Source organism: Cyanistes caeruleus, chromosome 30 (assembly GCF_971803275.1).
Source record: "Cyanistes caeruleus chromosome 30, bCyaCae1.hap1.1, whole genome shotgun sequence".
NCBI classification, from domain to species: domain Eukaryota; kingdom Metazoa; phylum Chordata; class Aves; order Passeriformes; family Paridae; genus Cyanistes; species Cyanistes caeruleus.
The window spans coordinates 251,995-274,589 of record NC_141730.1 but is presented as its reverse complement, the minus strand read 5'-3'; the positions used below and the strand labels follow the sequence as shown (position 1 = coordinate 274,589).

At 58.8% G+C, this 22,595-nt stretch overlaps 3 protein-coding genes and 1 pseudogene across 3 annotated transcripts; 1 reads left to right on the top strand and 3 right to left on the bottom strand.

Moving 5' to 3' along the window:
• Positions 1-1,253: 1,253 nt before the first annotated feature.
• Positions 1,254-5,964, top strand: LOC147648769 (delta(14)-sterol reductase TM7SF2-like). Its single transcript, XM_086865929.1, has 10 exons — positions 1,254-1,342; positions 1,597-1,775; positions 1,954-1,993; positions 2,964-3,128; positions 3,204-3,301; positions 4,196-4,309; positions 4,684-4,846; positions 5,103-5,183; positions 5,281-5,403; positions 5,685-5,964. Exons 1-10 carry the CDS (start codon positions 1,288-1,290, stop codon positions 5,837-5,839), a joined length of 1,173 nt encoding a protein of 390 aa, XP_086722055.1. The 5' UTR covers positions 1,254-1,287; the 3' UTR covers positions 5,840-5,964.
• Positions 5,965-6,738: 774 nt separating this feature from the next.
• Positions 6,739-8,083, bottom strand: ZNHIT2 (zinc finger HIT-type containing 2). The gene has a single exon (XM_086865922.1). The coding sequence runs from the start codon at positions 8,075-8,077 to the stop codon at positions 6,875-6,877; it is 1,203 nt and encodes a 400-aa protein (XP_086722048.1). The 5' UTR covers positions 8,078-8,083; the 3' UTR covers positions 6,739-6,874.
• A 1,155-nt stretch (positions 8,084-9,238) lies between these two features.
• Positions 9,239-9,411, bottom strand: LOC111943422 (U2 spliceosomal RNA; annotated as a pseudogene).
• A 4,187-nt stretch (positions 9,412-13,598) lies between these two features.
• On the bottom strand, positions 13,599-17,884 carry LOC111942265 (uncharacterized). Its single transcript, XM_086865917.1, is given in 4 exon segments — positions 13,599-15,002; positions 16,314-16,380; positions 16,383-17,483; positions 17,671-17,884. Coding segments are annotated over 4 exon segments (1,398 nt in total). The 5' UTR covers positions 17,783-17,884; the 3' UTR covers positions 13,599-14,884.
• Positions 17,885-22,595: the final 4,711 nt, after the last annotated feature.

The following is a 22,595-nucleotide window of genomic DNA, read 5'->3' as shown; positions in this document are numbered from 1 at the left end:
TGACGCCCATTGATGTGAGTGACACCCACCCTGGGACCCCCCCAGGACCCCCCAGTGACCCTTCTGCCATCCCTCCGATGTCCCCGCGGCCCCTCGGGACCCCCCCGCTCCCCTGGAGTCCCAATGTCCCCCCCCAGACCCCGATGATGCCCCCCCAGCCCCGAACTCTGTAACCCCTGTGGTGCCCCCCAGACCCCCTGGGAGCCCAGGACCCTCAACTCCCCCAACACCCCCTTGCCCCCCTGACCCCCCCATTGCCCTCTGACCCCCCCTGACACCCCCTGGCCCCCCCATTGCCCCCTGACTCCCCATTGCCCCCTGACCCCCCCTGACACCCCCTGACCCCTCCATTGCCCCCTGATCCCCCCCATTGCCCCCTGACCCCCCCGACACCCCCTGACACCCCCCATTGCCCCCTGACCCCCCACTGCCCCAGTGCCCCCTGACCCCCCCCAGTGCCCCCTGACCCCCCCCATTTCCCCCTGACCCCCCCCACTGCCCCCTGACCCCCCCCACTGCCCCCTGACCCCCCCCATTTCCCCCTGACCCCCCCATTGCCCCCTGACCCCCCTTTCCCCCGTTGCCCCCCCAGCTGTCAGAGCTCGAGGCCTGGGCCGCCTCCATGAACGCCCAGTTCGAGGAGGCCGAGCGGTTCCACCTCGTTGTGGAGTGACTCCGGGACCCCCAGGGCACCCCTGGGACCCCCCCGTGCGAGAGAGACGCTCGCGGGACCCTCCTGAGACCCTCGAGCCCCCCGGGGTAGGACCCCCCGTGCACAGCCCCCCGTCCTGGCGTGAGGGACCCCCGTGAGAGGCACCCCCGGTGCCGGGGCCCCGCGGTCTGTGAGGTCCCCGTGGTGTGCCGGGCACCCCCGGGACCCCCGTTCTGTGTGTGCTGCCCCTCCCCGCTCTGTTCATTAAACGGAGATTTTGCTGTGGCCGTGCTGCTGTCATTACGCGTTCGTGACGTCACGGAGCACCCGAAGGGGTCTCTGTCTCTTTAAGAGCGGGGCGGGGCGGTCTGCAGCCAATCGGCGCGCGGCGCGGTGACGAAACCCGTCTGAGGGGCGCGGTGACGTAACCCGTATGAGGGCGCAGTGACGTAACCCGTATGAGGGCGCGGTGACGTAACCTGTGTGAGGGCGCGGTGACGTAACCGGTCCGAGGGGCGTGGTGACGTAACCCGTTTGAGGGCGCGGTGACGAGAACAGACCACGCCCCGGGGGCGGAGCCCGGGCGCCCCGGACCCCTCCCCAAATCCCCCGCTGTGGCCCGGCCCCCCCCGGCCATGGAGCCCCCCCGAGCCCCTCCTCCCCCCGAGCTGGAATTTGGGGGGCCCTGGGGTAACGAGGGGGGGGGCACGGCCGGGTCCCCTGTTTTGGGGTGGGGGTGAGGGAGGGGTTCCTGAAGCCTTTTAGGGGCTGGGGTCCTGTTCCGGGAGGGGCTGGGGTCCCACCGGGGACCCCTTTTTGGGGGCTCCCGGCCCTGCGGGGGGCGGGGGGAGTGACCGGTGCCCGCTTTTTGGGGAGGGGGCGGGGGAGGCGTCCCTGGGTCCGTTTGCCGGGGGTGGGGGCTCAGCCGACCCCTGCCCCGGCAGGCGCGGGGGCTCTGACGCTGCTGCTGCCGCTGGGGCTGCTGGGGGTCGTGAGCGCGAGCCTGGGGGAGGGGGAGGGCTGGGGGACCCCCGCCCCCGCCCTGCCCACCCCCCTCACCCTCGCGCTCGTCCTGGCCTGGGTGGGCGCGCACGGGCTCGGGAGCTGCTGGAGACCCCCGAGGGTGAGGGGGGATTTGGGGGGTGGGGTCGGGGAGGGGGGCTCGGGGGTTTTGGGGACACGGAGGGGGGCAGTGGGGGAGGGGTGGGGAGCCGGTGGGCTCGGGGGGGTGGAAGGAGGGGCTCGGGGGAGGGCTGGAGGTGGGGGCCAGGGGGGTCTCAGGGTGAGCCCGCTGTCCCCAGAGCCCCCCTGAGACCCCCGGACCCCTCTGGGACCTCGGCTGTGAGTGGGGAGCCCTGGGGGGGTGTGGGGGGGGCTGAGGGTGCCCCTCCGGGGGGACTGGCAGGGGTCCCTGGGGGGGTTCTGGGCTCAGGGTCCCTTTGGAGGGGTCGGGAGGGGCCGGGGGTCCTGATGGGAGTCTGGGGGGGGCTGGGGGGGAGCAAGGGGGCTTGGGTGGGGGTTGGGTGCAGGCTAGGTGGGGGGTTTGGGTGGGGGTTGGGTGCAGGTTGGGGGGGTTTGGGTGGGGGGGTTTGGGTGGGGGGGTTGGGTGGGGGTTGGGGGGGTTTGGGTGGGGGGTTTGGGTGGGGGTTGGGTGCAGGCTAGCTGGGGGTTTGGGTGGAGGTTGGGGGGGGTTGGGTGGGGGTTGGGTGCAGGTTGGGGGGGTTTGGGTGGGGGGTTTGGGTGGGGGTTGGGTGCAGGTTAGGGGGGTTTGGGTGGGGGTTGGGTGCAGGTTGGGGGGGTTTGGGTGGGGGGTTTGGGTGGGGTTTGGGTGGGGGTTGGGGGTTGGGTGCAGGTTGGGTGCAGGTTGGGGGGGTTTGGGTGGGGGTTGGGTGGGGGTTGGGGGTTGGGTGCAGGTTGGGTGCAGGTTGGGGGGGTTTGGGTGGGGGTTGGTTGGGGGTTGGGTGTAGGTTGGGGGGGTTTGGGTGGGGGTTTGGGTGGGGGTTGGGTGCAGGTTGGGGGGTTTGGGTGGGGGTTGGGTGCAGGTTGGGGGGTTTGGGTGGGGGTTGGGTGCAGGTTGGGGGGGTTTGGGTGGGGGGTTTGGGTGGGGGTTGGGTGGGGGTTGGGGGTTGGGTGCAGGTTGGGTGCAGGATGGGGGGGTTTGGGTGGGGGTTGGGGGGTTTGGGTGGGGGTTTGGGTGGGGGTTTGGGTGCAGGTTGGGGGGGTTGGGTGGGGGTTGGGTGCAGGTTGGGTGCAGGCTGGGGGTGTCGGGGGGTCCCTTCGGGGGTCGCAGCTCTCACTGCCGCTGGCTCAGGGCTGTTGGCGCTGGGGGGGGCCCTGGGCGGGGCGCTGGCCCTGGGGGTCCCCCTGCCCCCCCTGTGCCCCCTCCTCCCCCCGCTGGCAGCGGCCGCGTCCAGCGTCGCCTTCGGCCTCGGGCTCGTCCTCCTCGCGCGGCGGCGACTGCGGGGGGGCGGCACCGGTGAGTGGGGGGCTGGGGGGGCTGGGGGGCTGCGGGGATCCGGAGGTGCTGAGGCCGTGTCCCTTCCCCCCCCAGGACACCCCGTGTACGAATTCTTCGTGGGGGGGGAACTGGGGTCCGCACCGGAGCCCCCCGAGAGTCTCCACTGGGAGCGGGTTGGGCTCTGTGCCTGGGTAAGGGGGCACTGGGGGGGCGGGGGGGGGCTCGGGGGCACTGGGAGAGACTGGGAGGGCACTGGGGGGGCTGGGGGGGCACTGGGAGTGACTGGGAGGGCACTGGGGGGACTGGGGGGGACTGGGGGGGGCTCGGGGGCACTGGGAGTGACTGGGAGGGCACTGGGGGGGACTGGGGGGGGCTCGGGGGCACTGGGAGTGACTGGGAGGCACTGGGGAGGCTGGGGGGCACTGGGAGCGACTGGGGGGGCACTGGGGAGGCTGGGGGGCACTGGGAGCGACTGGGGGGGCACTGGGGAGGCTGGGGGAGGCTGGGGGGCACTGGGAGAGACTGGGAGGGCACTGGGGGGACTGGGGGGGCTGGGAGTAACTGGGGGGGGCTGGGAGTGACTGGGGGGCACTGGGAGTGACTGGGGGGGCACTGAGGGGGGCTGGGGGGGTAGTGGGAGTGACTGGGGGGGCACTGGGGAGGCTGGGGGAGGCTGGGGGGCACTGGGAGTGACTGGGGGGCACTGGGGGGGCACTGGGAGTGACTGGGGGGGCACTGGGGAGGCTGGGGGAGGCTGGGGGGCACTGGGAGTGACTGGGGGGGCACTGGGGGAAGGATTGAGGGGGAACTGGGGAGCGCTGGGGGGAGCTGGCGGGAACTGGGGAGCACTGGAAGGGGCTTGAGTGGGCACTGGGGGGACTGGGAGAACAAGTGGGGGACAGTGGGTGGGCGCGGGGGGGTTCTGGAGGATCTGGGGAGAATGAAGGGGGTGGCTGGAGGTGTTGGAGGCAAACTGGGAGGGACTGGGAGCACTGGAACAAGGGGTGGGCAGAGGCTGACGAGCTCTTTCCCCTGTCTGTGCCCCCCCCCGTGTGTCCCCCCCGTGTCCCCGGTGTCCCCCCCAGCTGCTGGTGCTGGCAGCGGCTCTGGGGGAGCAGCAGCGGCTTTGGGGGTCCCCATCGCTGCCCCTCGTGCTCGTGGCGGCCGCTCAGGGGGTCCCGGTGCTGCGGCGCCTCAGGGTGGGGGGCGCGGGGGGGCCACGCGAGTGAAGGGGTGACGGGTGGGCACAGGGGGGTGTGAGGGGGGTGAGTGAGGGGAAGCCATGTGTGGGGGGCTCGGGGGGACGTGGCGGGGGAAAACTTCACTGGGGGATGCGGGGGAGACAAAGGGGGGGCCCCCACTCAGGTGAGGGGAACCCCCCGGGAGAGCTGGACCCCGGGGGGAGGCTCAGGATGGGTGGGAGTTCACGGGGGAGACTCTGGGGGGGGGTCTAGGGGGGCAGTGGGAGCGTCTGTGGGGTCCCCAGGGGGTTTTGGGGTCCCTGTGGGGGGTGAGGTGTGTTTGGGACGGGGGTGGGGGGCCCGTGGGGTTTCACCTCTCTCTCTTTCCCCAGGAGCTGAGCAGGAATTCCCCCCGTGGTCCTGGGGGGTTCCTAGGGGTCTTTGGGGCTCTGGCCTGGGGCCCTTTTGGGGGTCCCCTCCCGGCGCTGCTGCTCCTGCGGAGACCCCAGAACGGGCTGGGGGGAGCCGGGGGGGCCGCCTGTGGGGGGCTCTACGGTGGGCACAGGGGGGCACTGGGAGAACTGGTGGGGTAAGGGGGGGAGGATCTGGGTGTTAATGGGGGGGGCACTGGAGAAGATTTGGGGGAAACTGGGGGGATTTGGGGTCAGTGGGGGCACTGGGGCTTGTGTGGGGGTTATTTGGGGGAATGGGGGGGGTTTGTCGAGAACTGGGGGGGATTTGGGAGCCTCCAGTGGGGAGCTCTGGGGGGGCTTGGGGGGGGCCCTGACATCTCCCTTCCCTTCCCCCCCAGCCCTGGGGTTGTGGATTTTCCACGGTGCCACCACCCAGAGGAGACTCTTCAGCCGCGACCCCCGAGACCCCCGAGTGGCCGGTGAGACCCCCAAGCCTGGGACCCCCAAACTGCCGAGGATCCCCAAATCTGGGACCCCCGAGCCCGGGGGCCCCACAAACTCCTGTTTCCCCTGCAGGGCTCCCCACAGTCCCCACGGCCACGGGGCAGGTGCTGCTGGCGGGGGGCTGGTGGGGGCTCGTCCGCCGGCCCGACGACCTCGGGGAGCTGCTGATGGCGTTGGGCTGGACCCTTCCCTGCGGTGAGACCCCCCTCACCTCGCCCCTCCTTCTGTGGGCCCCCCCCTCCAAAACCCCGTGTCCCTCCTGAGCCCTCCCTGACACCTGGGACCCTCCCCAGACACCCGCAGGTGTCCCCTGAACCCCCAAAACATCTGCCTCCCCCAGCCCCCTCAAACCTCTGGATCTCCCCGAGCCCTTCCCCAACACCCAGACCCTTCCCCACCCAACAGCCCCCCCCAGTCAGGCTCTCCACGTCCCCCTGAGGCCTGTGAGCCCCCTGACCCCCCCTTGTCCCCCCCAGGGCTGTCCCCGCCGCTGCTGCTGCTCCTGGCGGGGGCCGCGCTCCGGGAGCTCCGAGCGGTCGCGGGGGAGCGGCAGCAGCGGCGCCGCTTTGGGGAGGCCTGGGGGGGGCTGTGCCAGCGCGTCCCCCACCGCCTGCTGCCCCTTGTCTACTGAGGGCTCCTCCGAGACCCCTCCTGCAACCCCCGAGATCCGAGGAGGGACCCTCTTGGGATTCCCCACATCCACTGTGGAGCTCCCAGTTCCCCTGCCCCCATCTACTGAGGCACCTCCGGGACCCCCACCACCATTTACTGACACTGCCGGGACCCCCCGGGACTCCCCCAGGACCCCCTCCCAACTTCTGCGGGGCCTCCAGGTCACAGAGGGTTCCTCAGCCCCGTTACTGTGGATCACTTTGTAATAAAGTCCTGGCATCTCCCCACCTTTCCTGGCTTTTTTAATGCCCACGTTCACTGGCTCCCCCAATCTTGCCTTCACTCATCAGTGCCTCCCTCATTAATCAATGCCTGCGCTCATCCGCACCCCCTTTTATTAATTAGTGCCCCCTTCATTAATCAGCACCCACATTAATTAATTAATCAGTGCCCACACTCGTTAATTACCACAAGGAACTTGTTTGGGGTCCGTTTATTCCCGGATGTTCTTTAGCCAGGTCGTTCCTGATTCCATTTCTTTGGGATCTGGTTATTCCCATCCCTTACTGCAGCTTTCCCACCCTTACCTCAGGCCAGAGCCTTAATTAATTCAGGGTCTCTCCTAATGGTATTTCACCACTCGTTAGTCCCGTCCTTAACGAGTCCCACTCCTTGGTGAAGGTCCCAGCACTTGTTTGTGGAATGTTCTTTAGTCCTGGCCCTTACAATTCTGGGTCTGGTTCCTTTGCTCTTCCTTAGTCTGGATCACCGAGTAGCGGGTTCTCTCCTGAATCCCCTCTCTCAGCGAGTCCTGTTCCTTGAGTGCCATCATTCCTCGGACTGGTTTGCTGGATGTGAGCGGGGTCTCCTCCGCCAGGATCTCCCCGGTCCCACTGCTGAACGCGAGTCACTCCAGGCACGGTTCCCTTGCCCGTTCATCGGTCCTGTTCCTTCCCAGCAGCTTTCCCAGGCCTGGTTCCTTCGGGCGTTCACCAGTCCCGTCCCTTCACCAGCGGATTCTCTCCCAGGGGCGTTTCCTTGGGGTGTCCCCATCTCAGTCCAGCTCCTCGATCAGCCGCCGACCCTGCGCCCCCCCCTTGTCAGCACCGGCACCCGGGGCCGGCCGGGGACCCCCGGGAACCTCCCCGGCCGCCTCCCTGAGCGGCCGGGCCCCGTCTGTGACCATCCAGAGCGCCCCATCCACCCGCTCCTCCCTGGAGGGCGGCCGGGGGCTTCCCCACATCTTCTCCAGCCCCTCCCTGATTTGGGCCACCACCGCCTCCTCGGCGGCCACCTCGGCGTGAACCGCCCGCGCCTCCCGGGCGAGCTGGGCGAGCTCCTCGGTGGCTCCCCGGCTCCAGCTCAGCAGGAACCCGACCTTCCTACGGGCCTGTCGGAAGCGGCCCCGCTCGGGGGACGGCAGCGCCCGCGCCCCCGCCTTCAGCAGCCGCCACAGGTGCCACAAAGCCGCTGCCACGTCGGCGCCGGGGTCGCGACTGTCGCGACCCTCCAGCAGCTGCGCCACGGCCAGGAGCGCCCCGCTGTCACCGAGGGGACTCAGGGGCAGCCCCGCGGCCCGGGCGTCCTGCCGGGCGCTCAGCAGCGCCTCGGCCGTGCTGGTGAAGGGGCGGCGGTCGCGGAGCGCGGCCGAGGCGGCGACGGCGGCGTCGGGAATCTCGGGGAGCAGCGTCTCGTCCCCGCCGTGCAGGCTCAGCGCGAAGGCGTAACCGAACAGCGCGTTCGGCAGCTGGAACCGCACCAAGGGAGACGGCGGCGCGGCGCGGAGGGCACTCAGCGGGGGCACCGAGGTCGGGACGGGCGGCGCGGGGCCGGGCCGACCTTCACCGTCCTCCTCCTCGGCCCCCGAGCCGTCGTCGAGCTCCTCCACTCGTCCCCGCCCGCGCCACCACCACGGTCGCCACCGCGGCAGCAGCGCCGCGGCCTCCCCGGAACTCAGCAGCCGCCGGAACCCGTTGCGCTCCGCCTCGCTGAGCTGTTCCCACAGCCCGCGGCCCGTAGGCCCCGCTGGAGCCCCGGGCTCGAGTAGTTCGCGCAGCCCGGGCGGCGTGGGGCCCGGAGGGGAACAGCGCTCAGCGCGCAACGCCTCAAGAACCTGATCGCGGTAAAAGGCCTCGGCGCAGGCGCCGTGGGCGCGGTAGCAGCGCAGGGAGCAGAGGCAGCGGTGGCAGCGCGGGCACGTGTAGCGGGACGCGGAGGCGCTGCAAACTCCGCACAGAACCTGCTCCGCCGCCGCCATCTCGGCGTCTGACTTCGCACTTCCGGCGCCACAGAGCCCGGCACGCCTCGCCCCGCCCCACGGAGGCGATTGACCAATCAGAGACCGCGGCCCGGATTTCCCCGCCCCCTCGGTCGCGTTCTGCCAATCTCTGCCGCTCGGCACGGCCGCGCGCTCTCGCCCCGGCTTTCGGCAATTTCCGGCAGCACTCGGCTCTTTTCCCCGCCCACCCGCAGCACCAGCTAATTAACGCTCCCCCTAATGAGCGCCCGAGCACAGAGCCGCCCGAGCACAGCACAGAGCCGCCCGGGCACAGTGCCGCCCGGGCACAGTGCCGCCCGGGCACAGAGCCGCCCGAGCACAGAGCCGCCCGGGCACAGCACAGAGCCGCCCGGGCACAGCACAGAGCCGCCCGGGCACAGCACAGAGCCGCCCGGGCACAGCACAGAGCCGCCCGGGCACAGAGCCGCCCGAGCACAGTGCCGCCCGAGCACAGCACAGAGCCGCCCGGGCACAGAGCCGCCGGAGCACAGTGCCTCCCGAGCACAGAGCCGCCCGGGCACAGTGCCGCCCGGGCACAGTGCCGCCCGGGCACAGAGCCGCCCGGGCACAGAGCCGCCCGGGCACAGAGCCGCACGGGCACAGAGCCGCCCGGGCACAGAGCCGCCCGGGCACAGTGCCGCCCGGGCACAGAGCCGCCCGGGCACAGTGCCGCCGGAGCACAGAGCCGCCCGGGCACAGTGCCGCCCGAGCACAGAGCCGCCCGGGCACAGTGCCGCCCGAGCACAGAGCCGCCCGGGCACAGAGCCGCCCGAGCACAGAGCCGCCCGGGCACAGTGCCGCCCGGGCACAGAGCCGCCGGGCACAGAGCCGCCCGAGCACAGAGCCGCCCGGGCCAGCAGGGACCGGGCCAGGTGATGCTCCGGGTGCGAGCTGAGCAGGAAGGGCTGGCGGGATCCCCAGCCGGCGGCGCCGCCTTCTCTGCAGTCTGCAGTGACATTTTATCACAGAGCCGTGTTCGCTGCTGTCATTATCAGCATCTCCTTGCTCGCTCTATTTTTTCACCACTCAGAGTTCCCCGACATCGCTCCCGGAGGCACCGCGATGCCGGGAGGGAGTGGAGGGAGCGAGGTGCGGAGCGTGGCTGATGTCGCGATAGAGTCACGACAGATCTCCGTGTCGCTGTAGTACATCTGTTGTTCCCGGGACGATGCGCGGAGCGGAGGGACCAAGCTCCGGGTCCAACTCCCGAGGCCAAAAATCCGTTTAACGTGAAGTCCTCTCATCGAGAGGACGCATCAGATATTAAACTGATAAGAGCAGACACCACACCTGAGCTTAGCGCTGACAGAGACCCTCGCACGCTCTGAGCCCAACCCTGGCTACATCTTCTCGCCCTTAGGGGCACCCCCGCGCCGCACCCCCTGAACCCCGCAAATCTCCATCAACATCCCTCCCGGCAGCCTCTCCCTGGCCGCTTTCATTTCATTCCATTTCATTCCATTTCATTTCATTTCATTCCATTTCATTCCATTTCATTTCATTTCATTTCATTTCATTTCATTTCATTTCATTTCATTTCATTTCATTTCATTTCATTTCATTTCATTCCGTTCCATTTAATTTCGTTTCATTTCATTTCATTCCATTTCGTTCCATTTCATTTCGTTCCATTTCATTTCGTTTCATTTCATTTCATTTCATTTCATTTCATTTCATTCCATTTCATTTCCATAGCCCTCTCTTTTTGGCAACCCTGCCCCTCATTCTCCGCAAGCCGTGCCACCGCTCCCCGCGATTTTCCTCCTGTGAAAGCCCCTTCAAATGAAGGGTCCCCCTGGTCAGGAAAATTAACCCACAAACACCAGAGGTTTATGTCCAAAAAGGGGACGGAGGAATCCTTTTACTTTATTCGAATAAAGGGAGAGGCCATGGGCCATTCCCCTGGGGTCTCTCGATTTTTGAGGGCGCAGCCTCCCTTTTATCCGAATTTCCCAGCCACGTCCCTCTCTCTTTCCCCATAGGCTGAGGTACCTGAGAGGTCGAGACTTCCCCAAATGCCTGATACCAAAGATTCCCCTCAAATGTATAACCCTCGCTCTTAATTTTTAATTCTTATGGAATTTATGGTGTTTCCTCAGTGCGTCTTTCATCTTTCAATATCCAGTCCCACAGTTTGTTTGTAAAGGCAAATATCTTTTCCCATCAGTCAGTGATGGGATTTTCATCAATCAGTGGAATCCATCCCATTGTTTCTTTTATCTCTCAGTGATAGTTTCAGACCCACAGCTTGTTTGTAAAGACATACCCGTCATTCCTCCCACCCTTGACAGGGAAATAAAACGGGAAAATATTAAAATATTAAACAGGAAATAGAGGTTCCTCTCAAGGGAAGCCCTTCAAAACCAGAGACAACCGTGTTTCCCTCTCAATTTGAACCCTGACCTGATGAAAAGGGGGTCTCGATTCAAATCCATTGAATGGCACCACAAAGGTTTTCCCCTTTCACTTAAACCGGAAAATAATGCAAAATGGTGATTCCCTGTCCATCAAAACACGCCCAAATCACAAAAATGAGTGGTTTTCTTCAGTTTAAACCCTTAAAATTACAGGGGAAAAGGGATTCCCCCTTAATTAAAAAAAAATAAAATAATTAAGGAAAAGTTGTTTTTTCCCCTCCATTTCAACTCCTTTTCCTCTCAAACACCTTCCATTTTTCCGGGGTCACTGGGTTGCACTGGGGAGGGAATGGGGGTGCTGGTGAGGAACCGGGAGAGGATTGGGGAAGGCCAGGACAAACCCTGCACTGTTTGCAGTTTTAGGAGGCAGCACCTCGATTTCTCAGACTAAAATCAGCAGGAACCTGGGCTCTGGCTGCCCTTGGGCTGCCAGGTGCCACCTCTGAACTTGGCTCGCGGCATTGAGGGAAGATGAAACAGGGAAACCTTGTGAATATGATTTTTAACAAAAGATTCTGAAAATATGAAACCTAGAATTGAAATAGAAACGAAAGCTTGCTTTGAGTCATAAGATGCTGAGTACTGGTTACTATATGACCAAAGAACAATAGCCTAGCCAGCTAAAGGAGAATAAATAAAACTGCTGATAAAACAATGCCCTTCTGCTGATGGAGAATCCAAAGGTCAAGAAGCAAGGAAAGAACTTGTAAAGCTTTTTAGAGTTTAAAATACAACACTGTATGTTAATATGGGGAAGGGCATAGGCTGTATGTAAATTCGTTAGTGGGTGTGTCTCATGGTGATTGGTTACTAAGAATTAGAATATTCATTCTAGGAAAGCATATAGGATTGTAACGAGAGCCTCGCTCTTCCTCCCTCCCTCCCCTTTTCCAACCTCTCCTCCCCTGCTCTCCCCGCTCTCTCTCCCCTTGATAATAAAAGGTTCTAAAATCTTAGAACATTTGGAGACTTAGAAAGAAAGTTAGGTTTGGAAAGCCCTGGGAAAAGTAGGCACTGGGAAATGTCAGACCTTGTGCTTGCTAAAGATCATGTGAAACTGCACCTGTGTAATCAATATATGATAAACGATACAATTGTTAGATGTGATTAGATATAATTATTGGTTAAAGAACATGAGAAATAATGTTAGGGGGCTGGGGGGGATCACGAGAAATCCATGCTTGGGTAAAAACAATGCTTACAATAGAACAATGTAAGTTTAATAATTAATACGTAAGTTGCATAACGATAGAGTATAAAATATGTTCAGCTCGAAACCAAATGGGGTCAGATTTGGGGATGTGTACCCCTGACACCCAGAGCTCTTCAATAAAGCACGTTCATATAATCATTTGTGATTGATTATGTGTGTTCCTGAATGCTAACACCAGGACAACATCAGAACCCTCGAGGACAAGACCCACTGCAAAAAGATGGGGATGACATCTGCAGACTAGGGAGCAACAGGCAGGGTTTGAAGGCTGAGCAGGTTTTTTTGAGATTTTCTTCAGGACTTCTAAAGATATTAACAGGATTAGGGAAGGTTTTTTTTTTAATTTTCTGGGATTTTTTACTCATTGTTAAGGGATTTTTTATGGCTATTTTAGGATACTTCAGTAGGTCAGAGGAGCTGGAAAAGGGATTGTTATAGATACATATATTGTTGGCTTTTCGCAAATATTAAAATGAATGTTATGTGTATAAGAATGAGAAATTTTCTTGTATTGATATAGTTTTCTTTATTTCTGTTATTGATGAAATTTAGAAATAGTGGTATAATAAATATATGTTAAGCTATGACATAGTATTAAAATAAAAACTACTTTTGTCTGTATAACCCAAAGACTGAAAAAGATAGCTGGAGACACTTTCTTTTTCCTTTTGTAAACTCTCTTATCCAGACGAAGACAGCAGTGACCAGAACTCTGGGGGGAGGAATTTATTGCATTTCTGGTATCAGAGAATGTAAATCTCGATGGCGCCAAGAAGATTGATCTATTGGGAAGGGGGCAAGAGAAAACTAAACAGAAGAACACCAAAGATCCTAAGAAGAATGTATGAATATGTATGAGAATTTATGGATATGTAGTAGGGTTCTTTTTTAAGGACAATCCTTTGTCAGTAAGGTGTGCTCTCTTGGCTGAATGCAGAGACATCCGGCCGTATCTGTATACTTTATTTTTTTCTCCTAATTGTTTTTTTATTAAACTTTTAAATTCTATAAAAATTATGTGAACCTCGTTTTTCACAGGGGGGAAAGAAAGGGAAGGCAAGAATACCCTTGCGGCTTCCATAACTCAGAGGCATTCTGGGACAGGAAAAACAGAGTTACAAACTCCCGTGTTGGAAAGAAGAGTCTCCTGGGCTAAAGAAACTTCAAGCAGCTGGAAATGCCAGCAAGGTCTCCCCTCCACTCCATTCTTGCAGTGGAGCTGAGGAGAAAAACTTCAGTAACCGTGGGAACTTGACACCAGTAAACAGTTAGGAGAAAAAGAAGCGGGGAGGGGGGAAATCACAACTAAAATAGGGGAAAAGATACATTTCAAGCTATCAACTACCAACATAAACTAACTTAACAACATTCTAACAACTCTACCACAGCAAAAGCGTATAAAAATCAAAAATCTTTTTGTCATCATCTCAACTTTCCCACCCTGCTTAAAGCAAGAAATTGAAAACAGTCTCAGGAAATCTCCTGATCTTGACAGCAATCCCAGGCTTACCTTCCTTTGGGAAGTGTCCTCTGGAGCTGTGCCCAGGCAGGTCTGGAGCTGGGAGCAGCCCTGCCCCACCCAGCCCCTCTCAGCAGCAGCCTCTGCCCTGCTCAGGGTGGCTCCTTCCCCCCACAGCTTCTCCCCAGCGCTGGGAGCAGCTCCCCGGGCCGGCTGAGAGCTGTCCCTGGCAGGCAGCAGAGTCCCTGCCCCAGCACAGCGCCCTGGGCTGCAGGACCCTGCTCTGCAGGACAGCCCTGGGCACCCCTGCCTGCTCTGCACAAGGGACAGGAGGAGAATGTACTCACAGAGTCTGTAGGCACTGGTGGTGCTCTGTTAGGAACGGTGAGAAGAGCGACACAGACTCTCTTGTGCGTTGAACAAGAGAGCGAGGTTTATTACCCCAGATCTTCTTTTATAGACCGATATGTGAAAGTACAGAAAGGTAAAACTCTTTGTTTTCAGGGAACTAACACATCACCGTCACTGGTCAGTGGCGTTCACCACCCCTCGACCTTCTCTTGTAAGAAAACAAGAAACTGACAAACAGCACCTGCAAGGCTGTCTTCTATCTCTAAGGATTGTTTTCATTCCTCTTTATGATTTATCAGGCCACTTTCTCAGGCAAGACTGAGAAAGTTATGTGGCCTGCTATTCCACAGGCACTGTACTCCCTGCTTTTGCTCACAGTTAGCATCCATACACTGAGGATCTACAGAAAATCTATAGGTGATCTATAGAGGATCTACAAGGGATCTATAGGTGTCTCTGGGGGCCTGGCAAGGGTTCAGGGGCGCTTAGGGGAGTCTGGGATCCATAGGGGATTGGAGAGTATCTGGGGAACCGTAAAGGGGGTCTGGGGCATCCATAGGGGCTCTGTAGGCTCCCCCAGGAGCCTATAGAGAGTCCAGGATCTCTATAAAGGAATTTTGGGGTCTTTAAAGGAAATTTTTGACAATTTTGGGCTCTGTACAAGGAATTCTTGGAAATTTGGGGTCCCTATAGGGAAGTTTGTGATTCCTATAGAGAATTTTGGGGTCTCTTGGGAATTTTCAGGTCCCCACAAGGAAATTTTTTAATTCTGGAGTCCTTAAAGAGAATTTTGAAATCTGTAGGGGATTTTGGGAAGTTTGGGGCCTATATTGAAAATTTTAGGAATTGTGGAGTTTCCACAGGGAGTTTTTTTGAGTATTTGGTCCAAACATGGGAATTTTTACATCTCTGTTGGGACTTTTTGAGATTTTGGTGTCCTCAAAGCGAATTTTTGGGGTTCCCATAGGAAACTGTTGGGAATTTTGGGGTCCCTATAGAGAATTTTGGGTCCCAACATGGGAAGTCTGGGTTCTCTATAGGAGGTTTTTGGGAATCGTGGAGTCTCTGAAGGGAGTATTTGTGAATTTGGGGTCCAAAAGTGGGAATTTTGGGGTCTCTGGAGGGAATCTGGGGGGATTTTGGGTCCGTAATGATGCTGGTGAACAGCTGGCCCGAAGCCTCCCAGAGCCCTGAAGTCGATAAGGCCGTTCCTGTGAAAGAATGGAAATCAAACACCTTTGGGAGAGAGGGCACGGAGAGGCGGAGGGACTCGGCTGCAGAGGAGCGCGGACGCGGGCAGATATTGGTCAGTGGCTGGGGGGCACCAAGGTTCCGGCCCATCAGGGTCAACCATCAAAAAGCAACTCCTGAACAATAAATATTGCTCTTGCCGTGCGAACCTCGCTGCGTCGTGCGTCCGTCTCGAGCGCCACAGCGGCACTCTGCAAACAGAGCTGCACCTGACTGAAAATGAATGGGACACAAATCAGGAACTCTGAAAGTTTGATTTCCTATCAAATACAGCCCACCCAACCAGCCCCACACAATCCCCATCCCACCTCTCCAAATGTGGATCCCACTTCTCTCAACCTCCTTCTGACCTGGGGTGACTTTATGATGCTTGGATCCCCAGGTGTCTGTTCTGTTTCTGCTGGCTATTAAGTTCTGCACCTTCAAGACTGGCTCTGAGAGCCAAGGGGGGGAAGGAGCTGCAGTTTGTTTGCAGAAATGGCACTCACTGCCCTGCACACTTCCCCAGACTGTCATCTGCAGCACAGACAGACAGCAGGACAGAGCTCTCCTTTGCTTTTAGTTAGTTTAGTTTAGTTTAGTTTTTAGTTTTAGTTCCATTTAGTTAGCTTTTAGGTAGCTGAGGCAGAGAGGTTGCCCAGACTGTTTTCTGCCTTTTTTCTTGGATCTGTTCCAACCTGTTGTGGACTGAGAACCCAGACAAACACCGGGAGCTCAAGGCTGTGGCCCACTAGGGCCTGAGTCTCAGAACATTCCAGCACAGGAGGAACTGATAAGAGACTGAGTGAGCTGAGCTACACTCCATGAAAAGGACTTTTCTGGATTTGCCATCTCTTCAAACAGCGAGAGGTTTTATTGTTTAATATTATTCACCTTTTTTATGTTTGTAGATAGTTTGCTTGTTAAAAAACCAGCCTTTTACCCTTTTTCTCCAAGGAAATATATTTCCCAAAACAGATGGGGGAGAGGCCACTTAAATTTGCTTTCTGGAGGGACCCCATTCAGAGGTTTTCTCCCAAATTTGCCCGAAAACAGAACACCTTCCAACCCCATCTCACTCTGCCACCTGTGGAATCAAATACATCTCCCATGGGATTGAGTTTTTCTGAGGTGGAACAAGCCATTTTGAGGTGGGATTGAGCCCTTCTGGGAATAAGATTTACTTGTTTTCAGTGGGATTGAGTTGTTTTCAGGTAACAGATCGATCCCCCTTGGCATCTGGAGTGCAAAGAGATGGAGAACATGGCCCAAAACACCCCAAGAACCAACAAATCTTCCCGAATGTTCCCCAAACCCTATATTCCCCCTCAAACACCTGTGAAATGGTGGGACAACAGACACAGTTGATCAACTTCTTTCTTTTTAACCCTGTTTGGGTTGTTTTTAAGGGATGAAGATGAATCAGAAGAAAAATGAGGCCAAAACAGAAGGAGAAGCAGCCAGGTGGATTCCCAAGGTGGATCCCAGGGAATGTGGGTCACAAAGCTCTACCCACACTTGGGGCACTCGCAGGGCTTCCCTTACCGGTGCCTCCGTTGGTGTTGGGTCAAGGCTGAGCTCTGGGAGAAGCTCTTCCCACACTGGGGACACTCTGGGGCCTCTCCCTGGTGTGGATGCGCCGGTGGGTGACAAGGCTGACGTTGTGCTTGAAGGCCTTCCCACAGTCGGAGCACTGGAAGGGCCTTTCCTCTGTGTGACTCTGATAGTGCAGGAAGAGAGTGGAGCTGGTGGGAAACCTCTTCCCACACTTGGAACACTCGTAGGGCTTTTCCCCAGTGTGGATCAGTTGGTGGTTGATCAGATTGAATCTCTGTCTGAAGCTCTTCCCACATTCCCCACATTCATAGGGCCGTTCCCCGGTGTGGATCCTCTGGTGGCAGATCAGGCTGCCACACTGTCTGAACCTCTTCCCACATTCCCTACACTCGTAGGGCCTCTCCCCAGTGTGGGTCCTCTGGTGCTGGATCAGGTTCTCCCTCTCTCTGAAGCTCATCCCACATTCCCTACACTTGTGGGGCCTCTCCCCGGTGTGGATCCTCTGGTGGCGGATCAGGTGGGAGCTCCGGCTGAAGCTCTTCCCACACTGCTCACACTTGTGGGGCCTCTCCCCAGTGTGGATGCGCTGGTGCAAGACAAGATGGGCATTTTGCCTGAATCCCTTCTTGCAGTCAGGGCAGCAGAACGGCTTCTCCTCTGTGTGTGTGCGCTGGTGCCTGAGGAGACTGGAAGTGAACTGAAACCTCTTTCCACACTCCCCACACTCATAGGGCCTCTCCCCGGTGTGGACCACTTGGTGACGCATCAGGGTGTCGATCATCTGAAACCTCTTCCCACACTCCCCACACTCGTGGGGCCGTTCCCCAGTGTGGATCCTCTGGTGCCTGATCAGTTGGGAGCTCCAGCTGAAGCTCTTCCCACACTCCAAGCACTTGTGGGGCTTCTCCCCATCCTGAGGCTGCTCATGGACCACCAGCTCAGAGCCCCGGCTGGATCTCCGGCTGCCTTCCCGGCACAGGGTGGGTCTTCCCTCCTCAGATCCCCGTGATCTGCGTTCACAGCCCCTCCTCGTGAGGGATCTCCGGGCCTTTTCCACCCCATTGGATTCCTGTGCTGTGGAACTGCACAAAACGGCCTCTTCCACCAGGTTCTGCTGCAGGGATTTGTCCTCTCGGGTCTCCATCCTCAGCTCCTTGTCTGGGGGAGGAAGGACAAGGAGAGGATGGGATTTTCCTCTGTGCCAGAGGGAAGGGGAAGGAGATCCCCCCCAGTGCGTCCCCGGCAGGACGGCGTCGGCAGCGGGGTTGTCCTGCAGCCGGGGGCCGGGCTGGGCTGGGAGATGGAGCAGGAGAGAGGGGAAAAGGGGCACTGACTTCCTCCTCACCTGCCTGGCTGTCCTGGGGCATCTTCCTCTTCCTCACAACTTCCACCTCAATCCTGATAAGCGTTGGGATTGGGAAATCCTGGTTTGGGTGGAAAACAAGGGATGAGCACATTGAGTTTGAAGGTCCCTCTGCCCAAGTCCATCTCTACAAGTCACCGGCCATCTGGGGTCCATAACAACCTCCCAGACACCAAGATTCAGCCCGAAAAAAGCCTCCCAGGAGTTCCCCATCTCTGTTCTCTCCCCTGTGGTGTTCGGGAGTTGTCCCCTGTCCCAGCTGCTGGGGGTCATGCTTGGATTGGGCCTCCCCCTTCTACTCGGTCCCCCACCTCCCCAGGCTGCTGGGAGTCCCAGCAACCCCAAAAGCTCCCCCCATTTCCATCTCCTCACTCTGCCCCTCCAGGCTGCCTCTGCCGGAAGCCGCCACCGGGACCCCCCTATGTCTCCCCAGCAGGCATTTTCTGCTCAGCTTGGGAGTTCTTCGTAGTCCAGAATTCCCCCCAAACATCCCAATATTTACCTCCCTAAAACCCCAAACTCATGGATCCCCCCGGGACATTTGGGCGAGCTCCCCCTCCCCGGTCACCTGCGGAATGGGAGCCGATGGTCCCACGCGTGGGGGGCTGTGAATTCAGGCTGTGCCTGACCTCGTGATTCCTTCTCCGTTTCCTGATCCTCCTTTGTCGCTCCTCTTCCCCCCGCTACTCCCCTTCCATCCCTCCTCCCCCAGGAGCAGTGACACCCTCGGTGCCCCGTTCCCAAACCCCTCACAGCCCATGGCAGGAGCGGGGATGGAGCCGGGACAGGTCGGGATGGGCAGCGCGGAGCTCTCCGCTGCTCCCACCCGCTGGGGACGGGGGGAACCCGGCCCAGGGAAAAGGAGAGGGAAACTGGGAAAATTGGGGGCTGCAGATCCAACCTGGGGCTGGCTGGGGACCCTGGCTGGGGACTGCCAGCCCTTGGGGCTCCTCTGGGGAGATGTGGGAGGGGGGAACACAGAGAGGGCTGGGGGATCCCAGGAGTGGCAGCAATGGCAGGGACTGGTTTGTACTGGGGTCATCCTGGGATCATCCCGGCAGTGAGTATGAGGCTGTAGGGGCAATTGAGACCAGGCTGGGGCAAATGAGATGTACTGTGAGTGACTGGGATCATGCTGAGGGTAACTGGGAGTAGCTGTGAGCATCTGGGATCATGCTAGGAGCAACTGGCAGGAACTGGGAATCACTGGGATCATACTGGGGGTGAGTGGAAGCAATTGGGATCATACTGGAAGTGGCAGGAGGTGACTGGGATCCTACTGAAGGCTACTGGGATTATACTGGAATTGAGAGAGAGAGCTACAGGGACATATGGGGCCACTTGCATCATGCTGGGAGTGACTGGGATCAACTGGGAGTGAGTGCAACCATACTGGGAGTGACTATGGCTCCAACAGGGATAGCACTGGGAACCACTGGGTTTGTAGTAGATGCAAATGGAACCTGACTGGGGGTTACTGGGAGCTACTGGGCCCATGTTGGGAGGAAAATATGGACACATTGGGAGCAACTGGCATCAGCTGGAAAGTACTGGAACCATGCTGAGGAGAATCAGACCAACACTGGGGCAACGGGGATTGTACTGGGAGAAACTGGGACCAAACTTTGGGCAACAGACAGAAACTGGGGTCATGCTGGAGGAAACTGGGAATAACTGGGAAACACTGGGATCATTCTCAGGTAACTGGAACCTTACTGGGGTAATTGGCAGTGCCTGGGAGCAGGCTGACTCCACCTGGGATGTACTGGAAGTGTGTGTAACCATACTGGGGGGACTGGAACTACAGTGAGAATGACTGGGAGTGACCTACTGTGAGCCCAGTCTCTCGCAGTCATTCCCTTTTATGATGCAATTTGCCCCCGAAGGGCTTCAAGCACAACTCCACCTTTGTCCCCCACAAAATAATCCACACCAGGGAGAGGCCCCAGAGTGTCCCCAGTGTGGGAAGAGCTTCTCCCAGAGCTCAGCCTTGACCCAACAGCAACGGAGGCACCGGTAAGGGAAGCCCTGCGAGTGCCCCGAGTGCGGGAAGAGCTTTGTGACCCACATTCCCTGGGATCCACCTTGGGAATCCACCTGGCTGCTTCTCCTTCTGTTTTGGCCTCATTTTTCTTCTGATTCATCTTCATCGCTTAAAAACAGCCCAAACAGGGTTAAAAAGAAAGAAGTTGATCAACTGTGTCTGTTGTCCCACCATTTCACAGGTGTTTGAGGGGGAAAATAGGGTTTGGGGACACATTCGGGAAGATTTGTGGGTTCTTGGGGTGTTTTGGGCCATGTTCTCCATCTCTTTGCACTCCAGATGCCAAGGGGGATCGATCTGTTACCTGAAAACAACTCAATCCCACTGAAAACAAGTAAATCTTATCCCCAGAAGGGCTCAATCCCACCTCAAAATGGCTTGTTCCACCCCAGGAAAAGTCAATCCCACCCCAAACTTCAATGGTTCCACAGGTGGCAGAGTGAGATGGGGTTGGAAGGAGATTGGGAGAGGTGGGATCCACATTTGGAGTGGTGGGATGCGACAGACTGGGATTGCCCAGGCTGGGAGCATAGGGACTGGGACCATAGTGGGATAAACTGCACTGGGACTGTATGGACTGGGATTGCACAGGCTGGGAGCACATGGATCAGCACCAGAGATTGGGATCACATGGACCGGGACCCCATGGAGCGGGATGGCTGCACCGGCACGATGCGAACTGAGGCGGTCCCGCCCTGCCCAGGGATCTCTCGCAGTCCCTCGCAGTCTCACGCAGTTTTACCTGGAGGCATGGCCAAAACTCCCAGGAGTGAACGCGGAGGTCCCGGAGCGATCCCGGTGCTGGTCCTGGAGCGATCCCGGTGCTGGTCCTGGCGCGATCCCGGTGCCGGTCCCGGTTCTGGTCTCAGTCTCGGTCTCGGAGCACTCCTGGTGTTGATCCCAGTCCCTGTGCTGGCCTCGGTCTCAGTCTCGGAGCAGTCCCGGGGCACTCCCGGAGCCGATTCTGGTCCCGGTGTCGATCTCAATGGCGCAGCGGTGCCGGTCCCGGTCTCAGTCCCGGTCCCGGAGCGGTGCCGGTCCCGGTCTCAGTCCCGGTCCCAGAGCGGTGCCGGTCTCGGTGCCGGATTCAGTCCCAGTCTCAGGCCTGGTCTCGGTCTCAGGCTCGATCTCGGTCTCACTCCCAGTCCCGGTGCCGCTCGAACTGAGCCCTTTTCGGGTGTTTTGAAGTCCCTTTGTGTGCATTTCAGGCCAGTTTGGGTGATGTTGGGGCCCTTTGGGTGATTTTAGGCAAAACCAGCGACTTTCAGGGTGGATATTACGCCCACTTGGGAGATTCAAGGGTGATTTGAGGCCATTTTTTGTGGGTTTTACAGCAGTTTGGTCATTTTTAGGCCCTTTTGGTTGAACTTTAGACCCTGTTATAAATTTGTATCGTGACATTGGCTTTCGCAGATGAATATTATACAGTAAATACTTTTTAGCTATGCTAACAAGTCTTAAGTTTAAAAGAATTTCCTAGGTACAAGGCAAGGAAACCTCAGAGGGAAGGACACTGGGGCCCAAACTGTTATCAGCAGCAGGAAATGGAGAGCAAACTGTTACCAAAAAGCCGGTACCAGGACGTTGTCAAGGGGGAAAGATATGAAGCCCATCTGCTCTCTGAGGAAGTATAAGGGGCCTGGACTCTTATCAACAAGTGACCATCTGCAGCAGAAAGGAAACCAAAAACTCCAAAATAATGCTGGCCAGCTAGAATAATAATGACCAGCAAAAATTATGCTGACCAGCAGAAAATAACATGATCCAAGAAGGTGGAACCAGGGAGGGGACATGCTTGAATATGCATTAACCTCTCACAGCAAGGATGGGATAAAAAGGACACTCCTGAGATACCAGGTGTGTTCCTGGTAACCCACCAGGCCACCCGGCCGTTTTAACCCTTTGCTTTATTTCTTTTGTCTCCTAATTGTCTTTTGTTTATATTAAATTCTTTTTATAATTTATTAAGTGAATCTCATTTTTAAGAACCCCTTGGGATGATTTTAACACCCATTTAATTTGACTGATTTTCGCGCAAACCATACGGATTTAGTGTGGCGTTTAGGTCCCTTGGGGTGATTTCAGGCCATTTTGTGGGGATTTCAGGCTTCTTTGGGCCATTTTAGGCAGACCCTCATCGGTTTGAGATTGTATTTTCGGCCACTTCGGACAATTGTATGCAAATTTGTGTGACTTTAGAACGCTTTCTATGGGTTTTGGCCCCTCTGGCTGATTTTCGGCCAAAGCCGGTGTATTTAGGCTGCATTTGAGGCCCTTTTGGGTGATTTGAGGCCAAAGCGGGTCCCCTGAGAGCCGCGCGTCCCTTTGGCCCCGCCCCCTTCCCCTCACAGTTCCCGCCCTTTCCTTGATCCGCGCTCCCAGTTCGGGATTCGGGAACGGGGCAGGAGGAGGAGGAGGAGGAGGAGGAGGAGGATGAGGAGGAGGAGGAGGGGGGAGGAAGAGGCGCAGCGGCAGCAGGAAGGAGGAGGAGAAGAGCAGAGGAGGACCCGAGCGGCTCCGGCGCTCCCTGAGCTCGCAGCCCCCCGGGACCATCGCCCCCCATCCCGCAGGTGCCCGGGGAGGGGGAGCTCGCCCCAAATACCCCGGGGGCCCGTGGGTTTGGGGTTTTTGTGGGGGATGTTTGGGGATGGCAGGGCTGCAGAGCCGAGCCGCAGATGCCCCTCGGGGGGACCCCGGGAGGTGTTTCTGGGGGGTCCCGGCGGCGGTGGCGGCAGAGCCCCGGCAGAGGGGCCGGGGGGATGCGGGTCCCCCCGCGGTGGGGGTTGGGCTTCCCGGGCCGGGCCCGCCGAGCTCTGCCGGGGCCATGTGGGGACCGTGCGGGAGCGGGGGGAGAGCGGTTTTG

What these genes read in the sequence shown, in the direction of transcription:
- ZNHIT2 (XM_086865922.1), bottom strand. Translation starts at nt 8,077, where the DNA reads ATGGCGGCGGCGGAGCAGGTTCTGTGCGGAGTTTGCAGCGCCTCCGCG.
- LOC147648769 (XM_086865929.1), top strand. Translation starts at nt 1,288, where the DNA reads ATGGAGCCCCCCCGAGCCCCTCCTCCCCCCGAGCTGGAATTTGGGGGG. An exon ending in ACCCCTCTGGGACCTCGGCT is followed by an intron (nt 1,994 to 2,963) that starts GTGAGTGGGGAG and finishes CCGCTGGCTCAG; the next exon opens with GGCTGTTGGCGCTGGGGGGG. An exon ending in GGGTTGGGCTCTGTGCCTGG is followed by an intron (nt 3,302 to 4,195) that starts GTAAGGGGGCAC and finishes TGTCCCCCCCAG; the next exon opens with CTGCTGGTGCTGGCAGCGGC.